The sequence below is a fragment of the Pongo abelii genome, chromosome 11 (assembly GCF_028885655.2).
Source record: "Pongo abelii isolate AG06213 chromosome 11, NHGRI_mPonAbe1-v2.0_pri, whole genome shotgun sequence".
NCBI classification, from domain to species: domain Eukaryota; kingdom Metazoa; phylum Chordata; class Mammalia; order Primates; family Hominidae; genus Pongo; species Pongo abelii.
In genome coordinates this window covers 94,923,887-94,937,346 of record NC_071996.2, presented here as the reverse complement: position 1 = coordinate 94,937,346, position 13,460 = coordinate 94,923,887, and the positions used below count along the sequence as shown (strand labels likewise).

The window sequence follows — 13,460 nt, the reverse complement described above, 5'->3', positions numbered from 1 at the left end:
TATTTATCCATTTCTGCACACATAGCCTACAAAGAAGAAAACTGCTTGGCTCACATGGCCCAGAAGACTAGAGTAGATGGGACCTGACCCGTTGCTTCTTCCTTCTGTTACTTAGTGTCATTTTCAGCATTGTCACCAATGAAGCTCACTAAGAAAGGATGCCTGGATTAACCACAAGCAAATAATTTTGGCCAAAAATGCATACATTTAGTTCAAGACAAAAAGGAAGAGAATAAATATATTCTTAGCATAAAATGGCTTCCCATGGCATTTTCTTTCTCTAAAGTTTATAGCAAACTTTGTCTCCTGAGAGCAGCTTGAAAGCAAGGAGATGCTGAGGGGAAAAACTCAGTGGGGAGAGATGCAACAAATTGCCCCAGATAAGCTTAAGGCAACTCCAGCTCTGGACTCCCAAGAAGCTAATGAACCATAGATTCCTACCTCTTCCCAAGGCCTGATACTTACAGAAATGTTGTCAAAGACATCTAAAGCTCCATAAAATACTGTATTTTTAAAAGGTCTTCAAACCAAGTCCTGTAAACCAATAGGAGTTACCCACTTGCTGAGAGTTAATAGGCTCTTGACTGAGTGGTGAAGTTTGAAAAGGACCATTAGAGACAGAACACAACTTCTCCCAGCGGCCTGCTCTCTTCACTCTTCTGAGGGCTCTGCCATCGAAAGCCAGGCAGGGCATTTCCGAGTCAAAAAACAGAGCAAACAACTAAGGAGCTACTTATTTTGCTCTTAATAATAAAATTTTTTGAGGTCCAGGATTTCTAACTAAATCTATATGAACCTTGTTATGCCAAATTATTGGATTATAATTGTATTTGGATGTTAAGTGAAAATGTTGCATACAAGTTTTTCTCCCAAGATTTTACAGATTTTTCAGTATTTATCTATGTAAATATATTACAAATAGAAACTGAGTTAATAAAAGCCCGTGCAAATAATCATCCACTATTGTTGCATTTCAATTACTCCAGTCCCCAAATTACTATGTATATTTCAGATGCTGGTACTTTTTCCAATTTAAATTCTAGCAATCCCTGAATCATGTCATCAAGGCCTTGCCTCAGAATCCAGTAACATGAAAATTAGTTTTCTTACACTTTATTTTAATTTTATGTTCAATAAGAATATTTATAGCATATGCAAGCAATGATAAGGATAATCACATTTCACATTTTGTATTAGTGCCTATCAATGGTGGAATGAAGAGGAATTTCTGTTTGTTTGCAACCATCCTGTTCCCAACCCATACCACTGCCTTACTAGCAAAGTTTCTGATCCAAGTAGTTTCAATTAGTTTTCTGAAAAAAATAGAATAATGTTCAACTTGCAGAAGAAATGTTAAATTTGTAGCAAGAATGTTGAAGGACCTGGTCTCTATTTTGAAGAGTTATTTTCTAAGTCTTTAACGAGATTAAATAACAAGAATGTTATGACTGGCTCTCTGCTCTTTACAAAACTTGAGAATTGATTGTATCCTTAAATTCTCTGTATCCCTCACACTAGGATGTCACTTTTAACTAGCATTTTTATTTGAGTCTGTGTCCCAGAAGCTTTAAAAAGGAGAGACTCTTCTCATCTACTCGTATATGCCTTGAAGAAACTATGACAGCAGGTGAGGTTATTGTGGAATCTGTTAAGTTGCAGGAACTCAGACTTCATTACATTCAGAACCCATTCAATAGGAATGCTTTTCTAGTCTTTAAAAAACTTGGATTGCACCTCAAGCTAGATATGAGGTTTTACTGCCTCATATGTTTATACCTGATAAGATAAGGAGAGGAAATCATAAGAATTGTATATCTTCTTTGAAATCAACTCTAACCAACAATGGGGATAATCATGACTTTATTTCTATATTTATAATTTATTTCTGTCCCAGGCACAATGTAAATATAAGGAGAACAAAACAGTTTTTTCCTTTTCTAGTTAAATAAAAGTAGTTTCATTTTGCTTTGGAGAAATGGCAGTAAGTAGGAGGAGGGTAAAATTAAGTAATTACAAAAGGTGTGTAAGAATATGAATATTTCAATACCGGAGTTTCCCTCTACTGTCATTACATATAAAAAATAGCAAGATTACATAAATACATTCAAAATTGAAAATTTTTGTTTTCTATAAAAGTATGACACATTTTGTGGACCAACAGCAAAAGACAGTTGAAAAGATAATAAACCAAACTGTAATACTCACAAGCATGTGCGTGTCAAGATTATATGGGATGTTAAAGCATGATTTTAAAAATTGAACTTAGGTCCACTAAACAAAAGAGAGGCAATACATTACATAGTAAAGGTCCTCTCTGCTAGAATGTCTGAATTATAGACACAGTCAAAATTTAAGATATTTTATACCATTTCAAAAGGTAACATGTCCCATAATTAAGGCGAAAGTAATTTATTTTGTTTAATATATATAAATAATATCTCTGTTTCTCTACGTCTTTCTCCTAGCCTATCAAAAATAATATTCTCTAATAAATGTTAGTAAATATTCATGATTAATCATAAGTGAATATTAGCAATAGAAATAAATGTTACTTTCAGAATTCAATGAACTTAGAGCTCTGAAATAATCTAATCGATATACATTAACAGTCTACAACATCCCTGAGAAATGGCCACACAGCTCCTTTCAATACCACCAGAAGCCCACTACTTTACAATGGAACTCATTCTCCTATTGAACAGCTCTCGTTGTTTAAAAATATGCAGTGGAGATCTGCCCACCTAAAACATCCACTAAATTCCTGATGTTTCCTCTAGTTTAGGATCTATTCAATTTTCTCAGAAACGCTTACACAGAATCAAACTCTCCTGGATGAATCAGTGGCCTAAGAATTTGTATACATTTGAAATAAAGTCCTGATTAAAGTGGGGCATTACCAGAAAAATATCATTTGACCAGCCCCCAAAGGCCTCGCAGACTGTAGTGAACAACGGGTAGGGTCTAGTTCTCTGGTCTATACAGCAGAAGTTTGACCTTACAAAACTTCAGAATTGAGTGGGAGGAAGAAAGTTGACATGTGACCCCCTCAAAAAATAAACAGAAATTCAGAACTAGTCAATTCTCTCAAATGAAATATGTAACTGTTAAATGGGTAAGATATTCATGTTGTTTTGTCAAAGCCATTCCAATGTGAAGGCTACATAGAAGTCAAATTATTTTAAGAATGACTAGACAGTAGAGTATCAGAACAAGAGAAATGGGTTAACTGAATAAATATTTAATGGCATCGGAAACTAATAACCTGGTACTTCTATTTCTGCACCTGGGACTCTGGGTTTGCTAGTTCAGGCTGGTTTTTTAAGACGCACCAACTTGGGCTGGGTGTAGTGACTCATGACTGTAATCCCAGCACTTTGGGAGGCTGAGGCAGGTGGATCACTTGAGGCCAGGAGTTCAAGACCAGCCTGGCCAACATGGAAAACCCCCATCTCTACTAAAAAATACAAAAAGTTAGCTAGCGTAATGGCACATGCCTATAGTCCCACCTAATAGGGAGGCAGAGACACAAGAATCACTTGAGCCCAGGAGGTGGAGGTTGTAGTGAGCCAAAATCACGCCACTGCATTCCATCCTGGGTAATAGAGTAAGACTCTCAAAATAAAAAACAAAGACACACCAGCTTGGAGAGCACTTGGATAGACAATACAACTTAACTTTCAGAACTTCTTTGGCCAACCTTTAATCTTTGTCCAAAGGAAAACATTCTCTTTTTTAGAAACATGGATAGATTTAGTCAAATTTTACACTGTAATATTTCTGCTTTGATCCATAATGTGTTCCTTTGATAGATTAATTATCTAAACAACATCTTATTTTCAGCTTTTTTAGGGAAAGGAATACAGGGCAATGGTAAACACATACACACACACATATGTACATACTGGACTGTATTGATTTAAGTCTGAACTGCTAAATCTGGCTTTGCCCCCTTTCTACCCACTTAACCTTACTTGACTTGCAGTAAGGTAAGGCCTCACCATTTGCCATTCTCTGTCTCTTTGGCTTTCCCTGTTTCTTTCCCTGCAAGCACCAGGGTAGAAACAATATGAGTAGCTGTACCATAGAACAGCCCATTTAAATAGCTCTTGACTGAAGTGTTGACTAGCAATGGGCATGGAGCCCTATTAGCTCTGCTGCAGATAACTCAGATTGTATCAGAAATTGTTTTTTCAAAGGGTCAGGAACTCTCTAGAAAACAATTTGTAAACATTTAAACAGGAAACTAGTTGAGGATTTTAAACACAGACATGAAGAGTTTCTACCATAGCCTTTTATCTATTTTAGAAGAAAGAGCACAACCCTTACATTAAACCTCTTTTTAAATGGAGGACAGAGAAATCAATGTCTAAATCATAAGCTACTGAAGGAAACATGCAGACTTCCAGAAATATGTAATTTTTATATAATTTAAAATGTTTTAATGCTTTATTGCTTAATACCTACTATACATAAACATTAAGATCACAAACACTATGGTTCATATACATGTTTGTTTGGATATTAGATTTCTGTGTTTCTACTCTTCTTAATATACTAAAATCTCGTTTCTAAAATATGTCTATTGCATTACTAGCAGTGGTTATATATTCAGGTTTTCAATCAACTGATTTACTTGGTTGGATTGACTATAAATTTGTTGACATATATTGATGATTCCTCATTTTCTTGCCCAGAGATCATTTCTTCTACTCATTTATTTTCAATCTCTCTGCTTTCTTATTTGACAGTATCCTATGAGCAGCATAACAGAGCACTCCAAGCTCACAAGGAATAGTGTAAACTAATTAGCAGATTTTATGATGGAAACTATTCCCTGCCCATGTGATCACTCTGGCTGGATAATGAACTTGGTGAAAATATCCATCTCTTACCACACTAAGGCAACAGCCTCATTCAAACGAGCTCTTATTTTTCCCTTATACTTCAGTTCATAATTGTGAATATGGCACGAATCCAGAAACAAACTGTCAGTATGGGGTGAGGTACAGTGTTAAAAATAAATTAGCCTAAAAACTGGATTTCCACTTTAAAAAATTCTTGATATTCTTTTGTAACTGACAGAAAGAAAAATAGTCCTAACAAGATGTGTTTGAAAAATACTATATCTGAAAAGACAGTGTATAACTGAAATTTAGGGAAGTCACAGAAAATTTCCCTGCATGCAGGTGTTCAGAAGCACTGAGGGGTTACTAATGAACCCTAAATAGAAGTGTCGAATAGTTTGTTATGGGAAGAAGGTCCAGAAACAAAAGTGAAAATCAGAGCTGGTTCATTACACCAGCAGTGTGACTGGCAAACCCCACTGCTAAAGTCTCCTTTAAACAGTAGGTGCATGGTTTGATCGCTATAGTGTGTAGCCCCCGGCCCTGGCACAGAATGAACACAGCCTCCTCCATGCATTTATGAATTGCCCTGCTTCCATTTTGGTCACACGTTCCCATGTGGGAAATTTCACCCAACACTACCCACTTTAATTTTGGTGTATTTGCTTACTGCAGCTGCACTTGCTACCAAAAACATTATACCACAAAATTCCAAAGTAACTTCAAAGAAGAGAGAAGAAACAAAAAAGTTCTATACATTCTTAGTTTTCTCCATGGAAGTAGTTTGTTCAGTTTAATAGCTGTTATCGATGTGCAAATACTGTAATTCAAACAAAAAAATCACCAACCATCCTAGCTAAAGAGACACAGATAAGAAACAAACTAATGATTTAAATGTCATCTACAGGCTCTCTAGTATATTGATGGTAAATCCCTTACAAATTTGGGTGTGTAACATAAAATATTGCCCATCATAATGATGCATATAAATGTCTCTACACAAGAAAGCACTATACATATTTTACAACTTTTTTCAGACTTTAATGTTTTGCAGATGGCATCTGGATCTTAAAGATGTATAGATATTTTGCAGCTCTGTTTAATCATAAATAATACATTTGTCTGATTCACTAATACCAGAGGCATGTTTTTTTCTTCCAATGAATATGCTTATCATCTGTGACTACTAATAATAAAACCTATACCCTTATATGGAAATAAACCATTTCATAAAGATAGGAATTCATTTGCCATTTTCCATTACTGCTGACTAATTACTAGGGTGCTGAAGAGTACCTTCAGATTGAAGAGCGTCTTCAGATTGAGTTCATAAAAGCTATATTTCTCATGTGTTTGGGCAGAAATTTTCAAGAATATCATATTTCAGATTTAGGGAAAACTCAAGACAAAAGTTTTGTCATAAAATGAACATATTAAGACTCAAAAGACACATATATGGCATTACAAATATGAAGCAAACGTTTTTGGACTAACAAAGGTCAAAAAAATTCAAATATCTATGAAAACATGGCAAAACAAGTAGAACATGTTGTAATGGCAGGCAAAAGTGTTCATTTTAGAATCCACGTTTATTCTTTATCATAAGTTTAGGTTTCACATAGCATTGTTAATACAGGCCAAATATGCATTTAAATACACTTATAGTATTCAGTGTATACTATGTGAATATCTACATAAGTGATTTTGAAATAACGTTTTCTTATGTAATAGGTTTATTTTGGCAACAAAAAAAATGTATGGATGCTAGTGAAAATCATGTTTGCAGTAGATTTTAAAAGCCTGAAAGAATACATTTGTTGAAATTTGCATTCAGTTTGGAAAATGTATGTTTAACAATTGAACACGGCCATATTTTAACTTTTAAGCTCTCGTATTGCGAAAGTATCAAGGTATCACAGCAATTTACTCTTAAGGACATTATGCTGGGCTTTGAAATTTAAAAAATAGGATATTTCTTCTTGGAGTATTTCATGATCAATGTATGGTCCCTATGTGAGGAAAATTAAAGCTGTCTGACAAGACCTAGAAACACCACTAGCTGTTAAAGATGTAGGAAATTGCATAAAAGCATAAAAAGCCCTGGGTAATTTTGCAAATTTCATCTCTAAACACAATTGTAAAGATGTTTGTCTTTCAGTTCTTTCTTCCTCTTATTTCTGAAGCATAGCCCTTTAGTTCTTGCCCTTTTAAATATCTTTACCTACCATAGCTTTGCTTCTTAATGTACTGGTTGATCTTACCAGGCTAAGAAAGTATTTACAGGGGGTGCTTACTTTTAACTGTATTCACAGAGAATGCTAACAAATTAGAAGAAAGTGCCAGAGAACACCACATACCTTGTCCGGAACATTACAATGGCTTCTGCATGCATGGGAAGTGTGAGCATTCTGTCAATATGCAGGAGCCATCTTGCAGGTAACATTTTTACTCATAAGAATAGTTAATATATAAAGTTAATATGTAGAAACTAAATTGTAGATGTTTATAGAAAATTGGTCGACATTCTTCTTGAACGGGTGATCAGCCACAAAACTTTTCTCTGCTTCTCCTGTGCATGTATACACACATAAACACATACTGACACAAGCATTCACACACTAAAAAAAAAACAAAAATATGGGCACCTTACACACTCAAGTACTATATAACACATTACTAAACTCTTCTAGTAGAATTTGAAATTGTACTTTGTGCATTATAAGCTCCTTAAAGGTACAAGTTCCTCCGTATTACCACTCTTTCTCCTGAACACAGAATAGTTGCTCAATAAGTATTTATCAGACAAATGAGTGGATGAAGCCTTATGTATATTCGATAGCATAGTTGCTTCTCAGAGTTTATCTTTTCCTAAGTCCTTCAGGTCTTCTCATAAATATCATCAATCCTTGTTTTGCCAGGCATTCACTATTTTCTATAGATCTGCTCTCCCATGGAGGCTTGCAAAGTGAAATCATTAGCTATACCTCCACAGTTTCAAACTCAGTAGAGAAACAAAGAAATTGTTTATCTGGATTTAGTTTATAAATATAAATACTGGCCAGGCATGATGGCTCACACCTATAATCCCACATTTTGGGAAGCCAAGGTGAGAGGATCACTTGAAGCCAGCCTGGGCAACAAAGGGAGATCCTATCTCTAAAAAAAAAAAAAAAAAAATTAAACATTAGCCAGGCATGGTGGCATGCGCACCTGTAGTCCAGGAGCTACTTGAGAGCTGAAATGGGATGATCCCTTGAGCCCAGGAGTTCAAGCCTGCAGTGAGCTATGGTCACACCACTACACTCCAGCCTGGGCAACTGAGCAATACCCCATCTCTTATATATATATATTAATATATATGTATTTAAATACCTGCTGTGTATTCATGTCTAAAATATAATTATTTCAGAGATGGCAAAGCCAAAATGAAAACACAATTTATTTTTATTTTTATTTACATTAAGTACAAGTGACATATGATGAAATAGGTTGTATTTTCATTTACAACAGAAGATTTCTCTCTCTCTCTCTCTCTCTCTCCCACTCTTCCTCCCTCCCCCCTCCCCGCCCCCCACCTAGAGCTGTCTTCCTTTCATGTTTTCCCTCCACAAAATATACTAGCACAGGCCTTCAACTGAAGTCAGGCAGAGTGAACAAAACTGAGAAGTTACTCCTGCTACCTCCTCACTCCCCAGCAGTGTCATTATTATTAAACCCTTCCAGATGGAGAGAAAAAGTTTCTCAGGATGTAGTTATGAGAAATTCAAAGTGAAGTAATAGAATAGTTCCACAAAATCAATGACATGTTGATCCTCTTTAAGTATTGTTTTCTTATGAACTATTTTCTCATTTCATTGACACATGCTAATTTTCATATATAGATTGTCTACCTGAGCTTTCCATGAGGGTTGAGTGAGAGAGGCGACATTCATTCTCAGATGAACAATACCTTGTCTTGTTTTGCAGAACTATGTTGCCTACATCATACTTACTTTTTTCTAACAAAATTTGACTCTATCATCAGCAGATGATTTTTTTGACCAGAAAATTAATGACTCATCCTGTAACTCTGATCCTAATATTTCTCAACATTCATTCTGACAATGGCATAGAGAATGTTTCATCCAAAACAGACTAATTTTTGTACCCATGTCATCAGAAACACATATTTTTTTCAAGTAAACATGTTGACTTAGGTTGATTAAAGAGCAAATTAAATAAAATGTAAAGCTCACCTTCCAGAAAATATAGAAATAACAGTCATTCCTGGACATGTATTATCTCTCTATATTGTCACCAAAAATAAATCATCTAGTAATCCTCCTACCTTTGAAATTATTATCATAAATGTAAAAACAAACCACATATCTGATAACCGAGAAACACAAAGACATCTTGTTGAAAATAAGTAGTTGAGAGCCATAGCCACAAAGTAATATTTATTTAGAAAGGGACACAAAAAGCCCTAATTTCGTGATGAAAATAAATGCCTATCGATCGACTATAAAAATGAATGCAGCAGCTACAGGTAACTGGGCACTATAATTTCTTCCAGGTGTGATGCTGGTTATACTGGACAACACTGTGAAAAAAAGGACTACAGTGTTCTATATGTTGTTCCCGGTCCTGTACGATTTCAGTATGTCTTAATCGCAGCTGTGATTGGAACGATTCAGATTGCTGTCATCTGTGTGGTGGTCCTCTGCATCACAAGGTCAGTAACAGCACTTGGTGGCTACCCAAATAAAGGGATATATTGTTCCTCTTTTATTTAATCAGATCCCTCTGAGTTGAGTTCCTTCATGGACTCTGCAGCCATCCTTTCTCTATGAGTCCTATGTCCTTAGCATAAGAGTATTTGAATAGCCAATGGAGTGGTACAATAGCATATTGGGGTGGTACAAATTATTTTCCTTAATTTTGCTTGATGATAAAGATTATTTATTTTACCTACTTGAATTAGTATCCTTATCTACCTGGATTAGTATCCTTAAGTATCCAAATCAGTTTTAACATATCTTGGTATAATAACAAACACATTTTTATCTTAGGATGACAAAATAGTTTTCAGTCACAAAATGCAAAAATACAAGTAGTTCTACTTTCATGGTAAATGAAAACCTTAGATACAGAAAAACATGCAGCAAATATCACAACAACCTTTTATATCAAATTCCCAGCCTAATCAAAAGGTAGTTGTTTCCTGGAGAATCAGGCTAAAAGACACAGGGGTTTCCTTTAGTTTCAACAGAAAAGAAAACCGTGATTAATTAGCAATGTCTGACGTTGGGCTTGGAGTAAAGGAATGAGGCCAGTACTTGCTTAATTTCATTTGCGTGCAAACCAATGGTAACCAAGAATTGGACTTTAAGCCAAATGCGTATCATTTATGTTCTGTGTAACTAGAAAAGTCATTGAAGATAGTCCTTACTGACTTGATTTCACTCTTCTATAAAAAGTTCCAAGGAAGTTTTTAAGATTTTCACCAAATTCACAAGGCGTTTAGACTTTCTTCATTTGTGCAGCTCTCTAGTAAATCAGAATATTTCTCTAAAAATTGTTTTGAACAGATACAAAAGCAAAAGTATCGTATCTTTAGAAAATAAGGTTCATAATACATTTCAGTATGGTATTCACTACCTTCTTTGAGGACAAGTGTGGCATTTGCTCTTGAAAAAGACAAAATATGGTTCATAAATCCTCGCCTGGCCTAAAGGCTTAAGGGAAGATCATCGACTAAAGCTTTAGGCTGCTCTAAGCCAAGTTGAGTTCATCAACTCGACTCTCACGTTTAGATGCCAAGTGATTATATTAAAATAGATTCTGGGGAACATAAAGATAACAAGAAACCAAAAATACTGCATATAAAAAGAAAAAGAAAAGAATCTAAAACATAGGAAACTATGCCATATTACTCTAATATCTACCCAATATCAGTACATGAAAAACAAAACCTGTATTTAATGGATATAATCTCAACAGTTTGATTGCTACTTCGACTACTGACACAAATGCAAAACTGTAAATACTTTAGCTCATGTTTTCAATTCTGTTATGAATCACAGTTGCATTCCCATACATAATAAAAACAACAGAAATATACAGGGTCCTTTCCTCACTAGGAATTGTGTAAGCACATATTATGTGCATATACACACATATATATGCACATTTAATAACATTACAAAGAAGGAACAATTATCTCCACTTTCAAGATAGAGACCCTGAGGTAGAAGTTGGCAAATTGCTGACTTCACACAGCTGAGCAACAAGGGCAGAAATGGTGTCCAGGTGGCCTAGTGCCAGAGCCTGGACACTTCACCATGCTCATACTGCACCGTGTCTGGTAAGGATTTTGTGTATTCTGATGCTCAAGATTATCTAAACTGAGCTCCAAATTAGAGTAAGCTATTTTTCCAAGGCATATGGACTTATTCATTTTCCGTGTTATAATAAAATAAAACCTGTCCTCAATTTATTGGCTTTTAAGGGGAAGGCATAGCACATAAACTAAATTAGTATTTTGTAATGCCTTTTACAAATCTGCCTTAAGACCACCTAACCTTCTAGAGCCTTTCCAGGATTCATACTAGTCAATAAACCACACCAATTCCCAGTGTGGATTCATTTCACTCACTTGAAAACATTCTGCTCTGAAACCAGACTTTCCAACTAGGCTATCTGTCTCCAAACCCCAGAAACCCTACTTTCCTGATGACCTGGCCACATTTGTCTGTCAAGACCTATTTCAAAATAGATCTTGCTAAAAGATTTACAAAATTGCAACACGCAGAAGTCCTCCCATTTCCTTTGATTTTTCGTCTTCCTCATCTGGTCTCTCCTGTCTTCTACATCTCTCTTCTCCTTCTTTCTACTTTCTTGTTTTAAAAAAATCTTTTCTCTTTTGCTTCACTATTTTAGCCAAACACCTGCCCTCCTCCTAAACACCACGTGTCACAAAAAATATGGACATTTGGAGGCATGTTTCAAAATGAAAAGAGTTGCCCTGTTGAGAAGTTGGATATTTTGATCTTTTTATCTCTAGCTGCCATTTGCTGGGAATGTGATTTCAGCTTCTGTTCACTTTAACAGATCTATCCTCCCTCTAAAACTATACATATATATATTTATATGCACATACATACACACACACACACATATATATACACATAAACCCACATATACACACGTGATATATATGTGTATGTATATTTATATATTTTTATATATTCTGATACTTCAGATTATAATAGAATTTTATATGAACTTTCCATTATTCTCATTTTCATAGTCAAAGCATTTTTTGTTACAAGAGAAAAAAATCAGACATTTTCAGATAATTTGACTATTAGATTTTTATAGATGCTAAATAATTGGTACCAATTTATGTCCCTAATTTATACTATTAATGTACAAAAATGATATTAGGCTGGTCCAAAACAATATTCCCTTCCATTACATATCAGATATTAACAGTTGGTTCATTCTCTGGTTTGATAGGATTTAAACTCATAACATTGAAAAGTCAATATAACATTCATTCTTAGGACATTTGAAATATAAAATTGTTGAAGACCTTTAAAGTGAGATAAAATGGGCTCACGACTTGCTTGATTGCATTGTGCTGAGTCATTCTTTGTGCCTTAATGAGTAAGCAGTTAAGGACAAAGTAAATGTCTTCCTCTTCAACTTCTGCCTGTGTTCAATTCCCAAGAAAAACTTAAAGACAACTGCACAGAGAAGCAAAATAATAACTTCTCCAAAATAATCCAAGCTTTTACTAATGATAAATTCTTCCATCTGAAATATTTTAATAATTTGCTTAATCCACATCTTTACTCTGTGATTATAGGACCATACTTTAGATAATAGCATTGGACTAAGATCTGTAAACTTTCCAACCTTCCAGGAAATGCCCCAGAAGCAACAGAATTCACAGACAGAAGCAAAATACAGGGCACTACAGTTCAGACAACACAACAAGAGCATCCACGAGGTTAATCTAAAGGGAGCATGTTTCACAGTGGCTGGACTACCGAGAGCTTGGACTACACAATACAGTATTATAGACAAAAGAATAAGACAAGAGATCTACACATGTTGCCTTGCATTTGTGGTAATCTACACCAATGAAAACATGTACTACAGCTATATTTGATTATGTATGGATATATTTGAAATAGTATACATTGTCTTGATGTTTTTTCTGTAATGTAAATAAACTATTTATATCACACAATATAGTTTTTTCTTTCCCATGTATTTGTTATATATAATAAATACTCAGTGATGAGAAAAAATTGGCATTCTTAAATTTGCGGTATCTCATAACTGTAAATATAATCAGACTAGTACAATCTGTACAGCTACCAATATTTCATGTTTCTTCTCATCTTGAGACAGCACATTAGTTTGTACAGGACTCAGTGGCTAGGTTTTGAGTGATTCCAAGATCAAAGGAAATGATGGTTATTGGAAAAGAGAAAAAATAATTTACTTTATATCGAGTGAGGATAAAATATTTTGGATCTTTGAATCATCTCTATTTCATCAACTTTCTTCCCTGGCCTTCCATTTTCATCCCTAGAGCAGAAAAATCTCTGGCATATAAACTAA

The 13,460-nt window shown here is 34.9% G+C and overlaps 1 protein-coding gene across 1 annotated transcript in view; it reads left to right on the top strand.

The window, feature by feature from the left end:
• TMEFF2 (transmembrane protein with EGF like and two follistatin like domains 2) overlaps positions 1 to 13,144 on the top strand; it is a 251,835-nt gene extending 238,691 nt beyond the window's left edge. The window contains exons 8-10 of the mRNA XM_002812683.4: positions 7,157 to 7,280; positions 9,400 to 9,558; positions 12,754 to 13,144. Of these exons, the coding sequence (XP_002812729.1) occupies positions 7,157 to 7,280; positions 9,400 to 9,558; positions 12,754 to 12,850 (380 nt within the window). The 3' untranslated portion in view covers positions 12,851 to 13,144. The remainder of the gene's footprint in view (positions 1 to 7,156; positions 7,281 to 9,399; positions 9,559 to 12,753) is intronic.
• Positions 13,145 to 13,460: the final 316 nt, after the last annotated feature.